The sequence below is a fragment of the Triturus cristatus genome, chromosome 6 (assembly GCF_964204655.1).
Source record: "Triturus cristatus chromosome 6, aTriCri1.1, whole genome shotgun sequence".
In the NCBI taxonomy this organism is placed as follows: domain Eukaryota; kingdom Metazoa; phylum Chordata; class Amphibia; order Caudata; family Salamandridae; genus Triturus; species Triturus cristatus.
Genome location: NC_140589.1, coordinates 826,157,105 through 826,173,336, shown reverse-complemented (window position 1 = coordinate 826,173,336; position 16,232 = coordinate 826,157,105). Strand labels below are relative to the sequence as shown.

Here is a 16,232-nt window from a genome sequence, read left to right as displayed (position 1 = left end):
TTTTCTTTTAGTCCTTGGATCCTAAAGAAGTAAAATTAAAGTACCTGAAGACATGGTTTATTCTAGATCTTTTGGGGCTCATTCCACTGGACTACTTTTTAATAATGTCCGTGAGTTATACTAGCTAATATATTAAAGTCTTTTGCATATTATATGTATGTGGCTGTGTGTATTTTAGAGGTTTTATAGGACCTGAGGCCTTCTTTTTTTAATATAACTTCCTCTATTGACTAGTTTTAGAATTGGTTGATCGACAAAGCACTGTTTTATACAAAATGTGTGAAATTAATTTTAAGCTTGCTACCAGATCTAAATATCGTGTTATGGAAATATCATCTGCAAGAATTTCATTGTGGAGAATATCGATTATAAGGGAAATAATATCGATTTTTAATTTTGAAACAGTAATTGCACGAGAAGGCCTTGACCGATAGGATGCTACTCGTTACACTGTACACAGTGGTAACTGAGCAACAAGGACACTGGATCTAGATGCATCTACAGCTACTTCTCATGTGATTACTGTTTCAAAGAAGAAGTGTGGAACCAAGAACCACTGAACTGTGACTCGATTAATGTACTTGGACGCACGCTTTTCTTGGTCAGATCAGGAGTTACACAAATCGAACAGACCCTAAGTGAGACAGGAAATAAATATCTTCTGATTCAAAACTAATTTTGAACTGCATGTGCCTTTTAGAATGCCAACACAGATCACAGTGTACCTGAAATTTTTCTTGCATGGATAGTGGTTTAGATCATTGGCCTTGATGAAGCCTTTTGTAAGGTGAAACGCGTTGGCTGCGCTTGTTTGAAAATATATATTAAAGAAAAAGTCTGCATCAAAACTCAAGACTTAGGGCCTCATGTAGGTAGCCAAATACCGGTCGGTAACGGACGATTTTCGGTAATTATACCGTTACCGACCGGTATTTAGGCTTTTGGTATGTAGGGGGACAATTTCTGTATTCGGAATTTACAGAATCGGTAAAATTACCGAATCGGTAAAATTACCGATTCGGTAATTTTACCGAATCGGTAATTTTACCGATTCTGTAAATTCCGAATACAGAAATGAGATGTAGGGGGAGTGTGTGGGTGATGTTTAGAGTCGGTATTTACCACCAACTAATAGTTGGTGGTAAATGAAGAATGGATGTGGAAATGCATTTCAAAGCGCCTACAAGTGTGCAATGTGGCAGACATACATGCCCTTAGGGCATGTATGTGTGCCACATGTGCACACATGGCCGTTTCAGGGGTGCAACAGGGTGTCATTGTGACACCCTGTCACCCTTGCATGTGTTCCCCCCATTACCGAATCGGTATTTACCGATTCGGTAATGAGGCATACCTTCCCATCAATGGGAAGGTATGCCTCATTACCGAATCGGTAAATACCGATTCGGTAATTACCGAATTTTAACGAATCGGTAATAATTACCGACTCATTACCTACATAGCATTTACCACTTCATAAATACCGAATCGGTATGATTCGGTATTTATGAAGTGGTAAATGCAAGCCCACCTACATAAGGCCCTTAGAATCATCTGTCTACACTAAATATACATTGCTGTTGCCTCTCGTTTTGTGTATTTAAATGTTTGTAATGTATGGTCAACATGCAGCTGACCATTGAGGTGGGCAACGGTATTCTCTAACTTTCTTCTTTTATACTGTAGTGACTTTTCAGGCAGTGCGACTTTAAATCAACTGGCTGCATCCTCTCACATTGTTTACTACACAAGCTAGGAGCACAGTCGTAAAAATGTCAATGGCCCTATATGACACACCTGCAGACAAGATTAGATTAAATGGTGTACTATTGTGCTTCCTCCCACTGAGTCAGTGTGAAAGAGACCAGGATGTCCACTATCACAGATGTTATTCCTGTTAGCATTCAAGCCACTATTAAAAACTATCTGATCTAACAAAGAGATAAAAGTGGTTAGATTCGAATCTTTTATATGCAAAATGGCTATGTACTCCTCAATGTCTTCCAACTATATCATCATGGAATAAGCAGATACTTATTTTCTCACACTAATACAGATTGTAGAAGACTACACTAAAGTATTAGGTTGCCTACTTAATATGGGCAAATTCAAGATATGCCTTTTCAGTATCCTTTGTTAACCTATGATCGTTGCTGATATGTGTCTCACCTGGTGGTATAAGTAGCTTGAATATATGGGTATCTGGCTTAACAACCATCTGAAAGAATCAGTGAAATGCAATCAACAAGTTACCTTAGGGAAAATCATTAAGGGCCTAATTATGACTTTGTCACAGTTGCATCGGCTCTCTGCCGACACAGCTGCTCCAAAGCCACGCAACGACTGCCCGCCTTATTACGAGTTGAACTCGTATAAGCGGACAGTCCTTCGTCTTTCCCATGGCGGTGCCTGGTAAACAAGCACACAATGGGAACGGCAAAACAGTTCCAGCAGGGCATGGACTGTGACGTCCATTCCGAGCTGGAACTTTGGAGGAATGCAGCTAGGGGTCACATATTGTTACCCCCTGAATGTATCTCCATGGCTGGGGGACCTGTAGGGACCCATTTGTTTCTCCACCGCCATACTTTTCAATGGCGGAGCACCAGCCATGAAAAGGTTGGCGTGGTGGAGCTCATATTATGCTGAGCAGGACTGCACCAGTCCCGTTCAGCATGTTATGTTGTGGTGCAGCTCCACCACAGAACGACTGTTCCCTGGCACAGCCTGTGGTCCTCTGCCGCAACGACTTTTATAGTTTTAGTACGGCAGACAAACCACTGCTACCACAAGTCTTCGTAATACAGCCTTAAGCTATTAGGATGGCCATGAAAAATTATATCCTGATGGGAGAGAGTAGAAACGATTTAAATGATAGTCTCACCAATGATTAACTACATAATAATTATGATTCCCTTCACATTACTCTATTCTTAAAAAATTGTTTGTTTTCTGACTTTGAGAAGAATTACAAACCTAAAACCTCACTGAAAAAAATGTGTTTGGATCACGGCATGGGTAGTACTAACTTGCCAACTTACCCCTTATATCAGTCAATATATTTGATAAGAAGAAATAATTATTGTTTTAAAATAGTAGTAGCAGAGATGGACTCTGACTGAGAATGGGATGAACATTATTAGAATGTTTATCCTCAACCCTACATGCGCTAAATTATGTAGTTCCCCACTTGGACTTGATTCTGAAAAATACCAGAAAAGCATTATGACAAGTAGACAATAAACTATCTGTGAAAATGGGCAACTCTCTTTTTATGGATCTGGTTTAACAAGAATTTAAAATTGGATTGAAAACATATATACTGGTCCATTTGGCCTCGGTAGGTGTCACCCTGCTCGGTGACTAGTTCCAATGAAGACTCACTGCCATAAGCAGCTCTACAAAGTAAATATGGTTTGGACAATTTGAGATTTTTTGAATGTATAAAACTAAAAATAGCCTATTTCATATGTCAACCTTGTGCATCTCCTGACCACCAAGAACTCTTGTACAATTGCAGCAGCAAGGTCTTCAGAATGTACAAATTGTTCTGCGCGTTAGATTCCAAACTCTATATGAAAACACAAGAAGGCTGCTAGATAGCTTCTACCCCTTTCAAATCTGTAACAACCCCTACTGGAGCAAACAATTCTTTTTGAAACGCAGAATGTTTTGGTTGTTAGCCATTCTGCGCAAGTTAAAACTTACTGAGTCAGACAAGTGCTGGAATTGGAAAGAGGCTATGGATGATGTTCCAGCTATGTTTTTTGATTGCAAGATAATTAGACACCTCTGGTACGAAATTACACCATAGCACAAGGAAAGATTCAGAAAGAAAATAATATGAGCATGCTAATATCTTGTTTGGGTCCATATGCATCACAGGAAGATCCCGACTTAGGCCCTTCAGATCTTTTACTCTAGATCAGGAATCGCCAACCTTTTTTGTGATAAAAGCTACTCCTGATCATTGAATATCACCATGATATGCTCTTGAATATTAACGCTGTTACAATAAGACCACATCCAATAAGATTCCATTTCTTTTAGGGTTACCAATAATGACCAGCTTTGTAGCCATGCACTCAAGCCATTCTACACTTGCTCTTACTGTTATTCTTTCACAGCTGAGTATTCATTTACACAGTGTGATTGATATAAGTGAGGCCTGCAACATGACAAATCTCTATGCAACTTTGCTACACTCAAAGCACAGGTAGACGGTCATGTTGCTGGCGGCCCCAATGCAACAGGCTGTCACAATATATGTTTAGCTGTTAGTGTGGAGACCTGCCATTTGTTTGGCTGAGTGCTACTTAGAGAGTCTGAAAATGAGCTTTACTACTTCCTCCAATGTGCCCAGACCCTCTCTATCACCTACTGGGCTGGGCTACCCTTCCGAGAGATACTTCAATGAGCTGGAGGACTACCATTAGCTCCTGGGCTACTGGTTGGAGACACCTGCTCGAGGTCATCCTATCGGTACTTGGAGCTAAAACAAGCTTTTCCAGTTGCACCACAGATAGTTCACCCCTAAACCAGTCGGATATCATATCTATATGAAACTAACTGCATATATACCACCAAAAAATAAAATAATACCCACTTGAGACACTTTCTAGATCAGGAACTCCTAAATGCATGCATACCCACACGTAGATGGTTATTTTCATTCTGCCCTAGGCACAGAACCACCAATCCTAGTAGTTTGAACACACCGCAGTGAATTATTCTTTACTGGTTTATTTATTTTATCTTTCTCCCACTACTTTTTACTTCTATACTTACTCATCCTGCGATGGGATAGTTGATAATAAAATATCTCATATATGTAATTTATTGTGTCTTTAACTCCTATTTCTACTCAGAACAAGCTTTGACATAAATTCAATTTCTAAATCGTCTGATGGGATACCATATAACTTGTTTTAAATCTCATTCTTTTAGTGTTTATTTATTTAACTTTTCGTTATCCAGAAAATATTAACATTCCCTGAATGAAAAATTACGTAATTGGGAGCGTGCTCGTTTATTAGAGATAAGAGAGTGAGCACTGACCATATGCCGTCCTCCCTCTGATTGGTCTCTTTAGGTCAGTAATGACCCTGTTTAAAGCATTTTACGCATCCATCCACCTTTTAACCCATTCCTACAGTAAAGGACCAGGGGTCAGATGTATGAAGCCTTCGAAGATGGCCTGATTTGCAGACGTTTTCTTACCACAAAAAGCGTTTTTTTATGTATGAACCAAAATTGCGATTCGACAATACATTACCGAATCGCAATTAAAGTTTTCTGTCAGATACCGATTCTGTATTTGGAAAGGGTGTATTTAGGACGTCCCTTTCAAATACCGAATCATATTGATATGTATTATTGTTTGGGATTGAAATCCGGTTGCAAAACATTAATACTTTACTGACTACTCAAAGTTATTAGTAAGTCATTCATAAATGGGAAGGGAACCCCTTCGCTTTTGTGCATGTTAAAAAATGTTTTTTTTTACAAGTAGACAGGTGTCCAATGAACCACTGCCTACTCTTTAAAAAAATGTTAATAAGAGGTTTTTCTTTTGAATACGTCCCTTTTATTTTGAAAAAAAAAGCTTTATTTAAAAGCAGTCACAGACATGCTGGTCTGCTCAACTCAGCAGGCCACCATCCCTGTGATGGCTGTGATCTGTAGTGGGTTGCAATATACGACCTACCTCATTAATATTCTAGAGGTTAGTCGAATTGTAACTCACTAGGAATCAGCATTTTGGAAACTGACCTATTAGGACCACACTAGTCGCAAAACCACTGGTTGCCAATTGTGGCCAGTATTTTGCAACCAGTGCTACACACATCTTGCCCATGGAGTACTACAACAATTGCATATCGTTTACAGCAAAGAAAAATGCAGTCATCTCACCCTACCAGTTCCCTTCTCCTGGATCTCAATACAGCCTCACAACCGAGACCTGAATCTCATCCCACTCAATGGCATTGTAGCATAACTTGAGTCATGAGGTATTCTGAGCACAGGACTCACGTATGAGCAGAACCGTCATCACTGCAACAAACATAGTGGTGGATGGAATGTATGAATAAATCTCAGCCACTGGCAAATACATGGGGCCACATTCCAGTCTTGGCCTATCAGTTTGGGTTAGATTGTTCCTATTGAAGCAGGACCAAGATTGGTTTGCATATGACAGGTCTCTGTGTAAAGTGGCACAGTGGGTGAAAAATGATAGACTAAACTGCGCCCGAACGATTGCCTGTGGCTGAGATGAATTCGAGCTTTCCATTCATTGCTTTGTTTTTTGTTGTAGAACTATGCTTGTAAACACCTGTCTCTTTGCACACTCAACAGCATAAATCCTGAAATAACCATATATTAACCGCTGTTAACTTTATACCCAATGACATACAAATTTCATTAATCAATCAGCAATGGCTGGTTTTGCTACTGTGCCATCTCATTCTCAATACCATGCTTCAGAACAGCATAGCCAGCTCTAATGCGAGGTCATTTGAAAGCTTCAATAACCCTCACAATGTACTCTGCCACAGTAAACAACCAAACTGAGATGGCAATCATTCTACGCAATTACAATCAGAAACTCCAAACCAGTGTAAGTGTACACCTGGCATATTTAAAATTGGTAAACAACAATCTTCTCCATGTCATAACTGAAATCATTAACAAACCAATGATTCTCCAGTATTGTCAGTTAGTCAAGAATGTTTATTTGGAAAGTGCATCCATAAAAGAGACAATACATAAAATAATGCAACATCACATTTGATTGAAAGCCTTCATGCAATAAATAATACTGTTAAAATACAGCACAATTTCGCCTAGTGCAACAAAAGGTCATACAACCTACATCTCCACAATTTTAAAAACCATAAAATAGATGGCAAGTACTATGTTGTCAACTCTTTTTTTTTTTTTTTGCGCAAGCTATATCATGTCAACTATTTGGCTGAAGACTCTGAAGGGTAGTGAATGCCGCAGCATTAACTCAAAATTGTGCGGATTAAAATAATTGTGCAATAAAACTAACAACAATATAAGCAGGAAGTAGGTCAAGGAATAAAAAGCACCCTCAATTCACAGTCTTAGAATTGGTTGCGTTTCTTGTGAAGTGCTTATTCCACTCTAAACAATGCAACATTTTCAGACAATTATACATACATTTAAAACATTCAAGACTATCGGAGGCTCTGCAAGACTTACACACCTTAGAGAAATGGGTCTTGTAACCTGTAGTCTCTAATTTCTATACTGGTGATGTGCCTTATAAAGTGCCAGAGCAAGCCATAATATCAAGTTTATTATAGCCTTATAGCCCGCCGTAGCGGGCTATACCGGCTGTTAATGGCCCGCTGCAGCGTTAAAGGCCCGAGCCGAAGGCGAGGGACTTTAACAACAGCAGCGGGCCATTAACAGCGGTATAGCCCTGCTACGAAGGGCTATAAGGCTATTAGAACATTCTGCCACTAGAGGGCAGAATGTTCTACCAAAACAAAGCCCTTCAGGGAGCGCGAGGGGATTGAAATCCCCTCAGGCTCCCTGAAGTCTTTGTTCACAGCCAGAGCTGTGAACAAAGACACATTGGAATGTTGGTGCTCCCGGCTTATACCGGCCAGTATTAGCCCGGAGCGCTCCATTGTCTTCAATGGAGCTGCCAACGTTCCAATGTTCTAATTAACAATATAAAACTCACTTCTAATAAAAACTGTACATTATTTAAAACCAATATTACAAATTTTGAACTGTTAGAAATACTAGCTGGAAGCCTATGTAGTCAATAAAACCTGCAACTAAAACAGAAAAACCTTATTTTTCCTCAATAGCCCCACTGCAAACAAATATTTTCTCAGGGAAGTGGCAGTATCAATGGATATGTCACTCTGTAAAACCCTTAGAGCTTCATTATGACGCCTAAAGCCAAGCCTAATGGTCGAACCCACTTTGCTCTGGGTAATACATAAGCCTTGCAAAAGAAGAGCGCATGACTGATATTTTCTTTGCAAGGTAAGGAACACATTAGGCATATATCAATAGGGTCTATGGAGCTTCCTTCAGACCACGTGGATGTAAAGGAACTTATTTCTAGTGTGCCATAATGAAACTTCAAGTATAGACTTTTTGCCATCTGTTGTTGCAGTATGTCCATAAATGGCTCATAACATGGGGCATCCTTAACGGACAAGAACTCTTCTGATAATCTCCCCAGAGTGGAATTACAAAATTGAATAGCTGTGACATAGTCCCTGTAGATGTGTTTCAGTTGCTTTTTCGAAGATATAGGTACATCTTGTAGGTCAGTCTAGAACCTTTCAAGTCCTAGCCTTGAGAACCATTGTTATATAGGTCTAAATCACAGAAAAGTGGCGTTCTTATCTAAAACCACAATCTTCTTTTCCTTGTCATACCTGAAATTGTTAAGAATTTTTTTTTTCTCCAGTATTGAATCTTTCACAGATTCACGCATCTGAAACTTCCCCATCGTCATGGTGGGAGTCCCATGGTAACAATAATAATAAGCAGTGCTATACCTAAGCATTGAAAACCATAGAGAAGCCAAGTGACTTTGGTAACCAATTTTCATTGTTTTATAAGAACCAAATTTCAACCAATCAGAACCCTGACGCACTCTACCACAGCAAAACCACCACACCTCAGATTTATGACCGCCTGTCGTGTGTGAGGGAGTCACCCTGATCCCTACTCAGTCTAGGTACTTTTGACCAACTTTTGACCCTTTCCTTCTATTAGGAGTAATATTTTGATCATCAGGCAAGTCAAAGGTAACACATTTGTGTTCTTTTTCCTGGTTAACACCATGTCAGAGGGATCTAGGAAGAGCTTTTTTAGTTCCTGCAGATCATGTGGGAAACCAAGATTATTCTCTGAGGATTCCCTCAAACCTAAGGAGTTTAACCATTGCAGAACCTTTTCTGCTAAGAACCTAAAAGATTGTCAAGCTAGGGTACTCATTTGGCTTCAGAAGAAAAAGACCCATTCTGGTTCTAATTGAGATGATGAAGGACAGAGTAATTCTTGATACAAAACAAATGTAGAATGGATCAGCCACCTATCAATGTTATGGTTGCTCCTGTATCCTCCCTTTTGTCCCATTAGATGTTCATTATAGGGACCCTGGTACCCGCAGGGTGTTTTAAAAGAACCCTCATTCACCTACCTAGAAGGTAACATGCTTAATCATTGGGCTCCCACCCTGGTTGCCGAACGCCTCCAGGGTGTGCTGCTGCGTCAGAATTACTGCAGAGCTGGTTTGTTTTTGTGCATGTGACTTAGTGATTATTAAAATTTGCTTGGGAAGCCTCAAAATAGTTTTCCTAATAAGAGTTAGAGGGTTCCCGGTCAGTGTTAAAGACAAGTGATGGACGAATATGGGATGTTTAATTGGTCCCATGTAACCTCATTAAGGTCATCCTGGGTGTGGTCTACATGTTTCAGCCACTACCAGTAGCCCCGAAGGGTCAATGTGGCTTTCTTCAGGACCAGGAAACTAGGTGCAAGCGTACTAAAGCATGCACGGCGAGGCTAGAGAGTACTCACAAAGTACCCTCGCGATCGTTTGATCACACTATCTCATGTAGTGCTCTCTAGATCTGAATCGATGATGTGCACAATTTTCACAGTCACACCCTTGCGCTTCTTAAATGGCAAAGCGGGGGTGACAAAAAATGTTATTGTAATGCGTGTCAGACAGACTAGAGAGATCTCTATTTTCAATTTTGCATGCAGTTACTCACACTGCTCACACACACGTTTTTGAAGTGCAACATGGATTCAGGCGTGTGCACCTCTATACCCCGTGATCGGTGTTTATTATAAACACACTGTGCTTAGGGGTAAAAAGTTACGTGTTGAGGGACATAGTTACTAAAGTTTTTTAGCTCGAGGTAGGATTCCTCATGGGTTGCTGCTCAAACTTGGGCTAATTTGGCAAGAATGCTAAAGGTATCCACAAGGTCACTGTGTTAGAGACAGCATTTTGAAATTCATGACATTAACCCGCATTTCACTGTGCCTGAAGCGTGCAATCCCAAGTCAGGCTCTCCCTGTCCCACTTACTTTGTCCATTTGCCTCGCCGTCTGTTGCACTTACCGGCGTCTATGCAGTCCCGTATTACAGGTTCGGACTGCCTGGAGTTACCTTTAAATACATCCTTTGTGTTCTGGGTAAAGTGTCCAGCTACATACAAGCCGCTCAGCTGGTTTCCTGTGTGGGCCGCCTCCGGCATGTCGTCATTTCCAGTGGGGGTGGGGACATGCTCTACGACGTGTGTGTGGTTCTCGTATTGGGTATACGGACCCGTATTGTTGTCCTTCGTGTGGCAAAGCGGTTGTGTGCCGCTTGTGGTAATAAAAACCCACGAGGGGTCTAATTTTAGATGTATTGCTAGTGTCGTATGGATTTTGGAACCAGGAAGAACACACTGGAATTTATGAGGCATGCGATTCTGCAGGTGAGAAATTTATAAAGCCCAATCAATTTGACATGGTTACCTTCTTTGGGTATATTGATTTTGAAAACAGGGATAACACTAAGAGTTGCGAGGCATGCTATTCTGCTCATGAGCAATTAATAAAGCCCAATCAATGTGACATGGTTATCTTCTCTGGGTGTGTGGTTGTTCTGATAAAGATCTCTTAACATTGGATGTGCCAGTGTTGGTAGGGTATTTTCAATAATTGCATGGGATTTCGATCGAATATGCGAGGCATACAATTTATCGCATCAATATCTAAAAGCCAATTGGATAAGACACAATTAATCTTGACCGTGTATGATTGTTCTAATAAAGATCTTAAACATTGGATGTAACAATGAAGGTAGAATATTTTCAGTAATGGCATAACTCTTCTTCTGATATTGTAGTTATTCTTGCTATACATAATGACACATAAGTCGGGTGATTTATTTTCAGATCACATTGTGCCAAGGAATGTTGTCATTAAGACCTGGCTTGTGTGTAGATAAGAGGTAGACCCACCGCTCTTTTTTTCCAAAGAGTCGGCCCTTCAAGTCCTCCCCATTATTTAGTTGTTCAATGACTACCCAATTCATGTCATTGGGTGTGTGTCCTTCGTTGATGAAGTGGTCCGTTAATTAAGTTGTATTTCTTTTGCATCTAATGTTGCTTCTCTGTTAGTTAATACGAGTCTTAATTTTCCTCGTTGTCATCCCCACATATCGTAATCCACACGCACATGTGATCAAGTAGACTACTCCTGCTGAATTGCAGTTTGTGTGTTTTAGTAATGTCTAGATTTTTCCAGGTTCCAGGTTAAGTGTTTTAATAGTCTTAGTTAAATGACATATGCTACAATTTCCACAATGGTAGTGTCCAGGTACTTCTGGTGAGCCCCATAGGCTTCTCACTGTACTTCTTTCTTCATTGGGTGTTTTTGACGGTCTGGTCTTTACTAGTGTGTCTTTTATACTTCTTGCTTTTTTGAAAGAGAATAGGGGTTTATTCCAGTTTAGATTACCTGATTGGATAATGTGCCAGTTTTTGTTTATTATTTTCTTAACCTCATTTGAGATGGTATTGTAGGTCGTCATGCAGGTTAGCTGGATTGTGTCTCCCCTTTTGGTCATCTGATGTAGGAGGCCCTCTCAGTTTTGGTTCCTGGCTCTTTTGTAGGTCTTACTGATTATTTTTTCAGGGTAATCCCGGACTCGTAACCGTTCTTTCAATTCCTTTGCTTGTTTGGTCAAATGCTTTTTCTTTTATTCGTAGGTTTTTGAAAAAAAGTTCTTGTGCACAGAGACCCATTTTCCATGTGGATGGTGATATTTAGGAAAGTGGTGGTGTCCTTACTGGTTGTATGTGTACATTTTAGGTTGGTATCGCATGTGTTGATCCAAGATAGAAACTCATTCAGTGAGGTGTCATCTCCTTTTCAGATTACCAAAATGTTGTCTATGTAACGCTTCCATAATTGTATGTTGCTAGCGTATCTGCTGTTGTCCTTTGTAATGTACCTCATTTCAAAATCAAACACATACAGTCCCGCTACACTGGGGGCAAATGTGCTTCCCATTGAAGTTCTGAATATTTGTACAAAAATTGTTTCTTCAAATTGGAAGTAGTTTTCCTTAAGTGCTAAGCGGGCACATTCCAGGATAAAGCACTTTGGTGTCTTGAAGTTCCAAACTTATTGATCCAGGGTGTTCTTTAATACCTCTAGAATAGCGTCTTGGGGTAGACTAGTGTATAGACTTTCTATGTCTAGGGACACGAGGGTGCTTGTAGTATTGTCAAACTTCATGTCATGTAATGTAAAAAGTAGATCTTTAGTCTTTCAGGTAGGTGCTTGTTTTTTGACCGATTGGTTTTTTAGAAAAAGTCACAGAACCGGGGTAATTGTTCCAAAAGGCAGAGTAATTATACATTGAGAAAGAAACATACAAATGAGGGCTTTACCTCATATGAGAATGTACCAAAAAAGCAAGATCTCACAGCAAGGACTCTGTGACAGTTCTATCTGTGTGTAGAGCCCTCTAGTCCGTCCTTTTCTCACAAAAAGACTTTTTCCTCCTGATCTGTGACTCCTTTTAAGGAGCCATAATCCAAGAAAATCCGTCTGTCTATTGACCCATCGCCGAAATTGATTTCATTATGGCTGATGCTTCGATAGGGAGATGGTCGATGCAGAGCACACCCACCTTGCTGGTGACGATTATGGTGTCAGTGATGACAGTCAGAACAAGGACATCTTCCTCGTCGACGAAGAAACAAACAACAACATCGTCATCAATGATAATACAGTCAACAGGAGCTTTCACTTTCCCCTCGACAAGACCTACTGATCTTATATCTACGAAGAGGTCAGTTTTTCCTTGTTGACGGCGCATTGTGACAAGCTCGTCGACAGCCCATAAGGAGGCAATTCTCACTTTAGACAAAGGAATTCCTGTGACTTTACAACTGAATCTAAGCAAAGGACACTTTCAAATATTTGGAAGGGGATTTTTCTTCTCAAGACAGACAACAATCTGCTTCTCATCTCTATGACTCATTTCAAAAACATTATTCGTACAAAAATCTGTATGAGGAACATAATGGTTCACATGAAGATACTATTTCAGTACTTATATCACTGGTAACTGATTGATGCCACATGTTGAATGACTATTATAGGAGGTTCCCGAAGCAAATGCTCCAGTACAACATATTTTAGGGTGTTCTGAAACTCCAGGTGCCGTGACTCTTCCTAAAAGTCCTTTGGGCCAGCAAACACAAAAGGAAAAATTAGTTTTGCCTCCCATTACAATAAGAGATGACTATATTGAAGGTGATTTGGAGGAACAGCCTGAAGAAGGTGAAATTCCTCAGGACTTTACAGCTTCTACCAAAGAGTAGGGTGATTATATAGCTCCATCGTCTACTTCACCCACACATTCACCTGCTAACTCACCTCCAGGTGACAAAGGAGATTTTCATGAGCTCTTGAAGCGGACTTCTAAGCAATCTGACTTTAATTTACCAGTGAAACAGATTGGATGTTTCTTGTAGGACTTGAAAATGGATTCGTTCAATTCCCATTGAAGATTACTTTTGGGAGGAAGGATTGAAGCCCATTAAGACCCCAGCTTCGGTGGCAGATGTTGTTTCTTGGCTGGATAAATAGTATAAGGGGCAGGAAAATCATCTACATGTTTTATTGGTCATCGACATCCTGGCTCTGTTTTCATGCAGGCAGCTCAGGGGCAGTCCAGAAACCCTTCTGCCCCATGTTCAGCTTTGCCAGATTAGAAGGGTAGATAGTTACATAATATTGGCACGTGCTTTTCAGCTATGGCAGCAACTTCTGGCAGGGCATCCAGTGTGCTAGCCATCTTATGAAGGTGTGTATATATATATTTTTTTATTGAGTAGAAAGAAATTTATCACAGTAAATACACAATTAAAAAAGGAAGAATTTGTACATAAATGACAAAGGGATCAATCAATAACAGTGCTCAAATCATCTTTGCCCTTCCAAAAAAGAGGATAAAGTGCAGTGTGCCAGCGGTACATTTCAATCATGTTAAAACATTAGTATAAGTGGGATGTCCTCTACAGTCGGCCAAGCCCATCCCTACATTTCAGCCTAAAATGGTATTATAGTTAATTGCATCATAAATAAGGATCTAATCATATTATTTAAGAGCTAAAAGCAATAAACTTCATGGTAAGACAATGAAGGGATAATGACGAGGATCAGTTATGGACGATAAAGTGCAGAGGAATCACAGTACATTTAAGCAACACTTTAAAACATGACAGAAAAAAGAGATGACATTAATCGACAATGGCCCACACTATCCTAAAAAAAAAGTAGGGTATTATTAACCCCTTCACTGCTAGGCCTTTTCACCCCCGTGCTAAGCCTTTTTTGGCTATTTGGGGTAGTTCGTGCTTTGGCCCCTGTAACGTTTTGACCATATAGGGTATCCAAGCCAAATTTGCATCCTTTTCTTACAACATCATGATGATTCTAAAGGTAAAGGTAAAAAAAATGGAGAAAAAGTACTGCAAATCAAAGCGTCTGTTTTTTCCCTGCAATAGATATCAACAAAGGGTTTGTGGGGCTGAAATCACGATTTTCCCAGCTTTTAGGGACTGACAGACTTTTGTCAGAAAACCAACAATTTTTACACAGTTTTGGCATTTTACTTGGATATAGTCTATTTTTGCTATTTCTTGTGCTTTCAACCTTCTTCCAGTTAATGGGAGAAATGGGTATGAAAGCAATAATGGATCCTGGAAAGCTATACATTTTAGTAAAGTAGACAACATTCTGTATCCAGCAAGGGGTCATTTATCTAGATCCTTCAACGATTCTTTATAGAAACTAACAGTTAAATATAGGAAAAATTGAAAATTAGTTAAAAAAACAGCCATTTGTGCCAACGTTTTCACCTGTAACTTCTTCTAATTGTGAAAGCCATATACCATTAAATCCGCTGGACCTTTCTGGTTGTAGGGATATATAGGACTTGTAGGTTCACCAAGAACCTGACGAACCCAGAGCCAATAACTGACCAGCGTCTTGCAATGATTTTTCATTGTGTACTGGGGAAATAGCAATTAATTTGGTAAAATTTAAACATGGAAAAATCGGTATGAAAGACACCTATGTATTTCTGAAATTGCAACAAAATATAGAGTTTAGAAACAGTAGGTTTTTGGACATTTCCGAAATTGTGAGTACCAATACTAGCATGAGAATTATAGTTCATTTTTCAAAATGACTTAATTTTTACACATTGTCTTTCATTTGGAAGGAAGAAATTCATCAAAAGTCAATAGGTAATAATAGTTGCTTTACAATACTGTGTTACCCTAAGTCTCCCGATAAAAATGGTACCTCACTTGTGTGGGTAGGCCTAGTGCCCGCGACAGGCAACTGCCCAAAACGCAACTTGGACACACCACATTTTCACAGTGAAAACAGACCCCTTTTTTGCAAAGAGCCTAGCTGTAGATTTTGAACCCTAGCTCTGCCAGCACCAAAGGAAACCTAGCAAACCTATACATTTTTGAAAAGTGGACACCCAGGGGAATCCAGGATGAGGAGACTTGAGTGGCTCTCAACAGGTTTTGTTACCCAGAATCCCTTGCAAACCTAAAAATGTGTTAAAAAATCACATTTTCCTCACATTTCTGTGGTGGAAAGTTCTGGAATCTGCGTGGATCCACAAAATTTCACCCACCCCGCATTCCCCAAAGTCTTCCGAGAAAAATGGTACCTCACTTGTGTGGGTAGGCGTAGTGCCCGCGACAGGAAACCCTCCAAAACGCAATGTGGACACACCACATTTTCACAGTGAAAACAAACCCTGTTTTTGCAAAGTGCCTAGCTGTAGATTTTGAACCCTAGCTCTGCCGGCACCTAGGGAATCCTAGCAAACCTATACATTTTTTAAAACTAGACACCCAGGGGAATCCAGGATGAGGTGACTTGACTGGCTCTCACCAGGTTCTGGTACCCAGAATCACTTGCAAACCTAAAGAATTCATTAATATTCTAGAGGTTAGTCGAATTGTAACTCACTAGGAATCAGCATTTTGGAAACTGACCTATTAGGACCACACTAGTCGCAAAACCACTGGTTGCCAATTGTGGCCAGTATTTTGCAACCAGTGCTACACACATCTTGCCCATAGAGTACTACAACAATTGCATATCGTTTACAGCAAAGAAAAATGCAG

At 40.0% G+C, this 16,232-nt stretch overlaps 1 protein-coding gene across 1 annotated transcript in view; it reads left to right on the top strand.

Moving 5' to 3' along the window:
• LOC146817937 (uncharacterized) overlaps positions 1 to 16,232 on the top strand; it is a 1,667,073-nt gene that overhangs the window by 459,150 nt on the left and 1,191,691 nt on the right. The window contains exon 3 of the mRNA XM_085609716.1: positions 12 to 106. Coding sequence (XP_085465842.1) covers positions 12 to 106 — 95 coding nt within the window. The remainder of the gene's footprint in view (positions 1 to 11; positions 107 to 16,232) is intronic.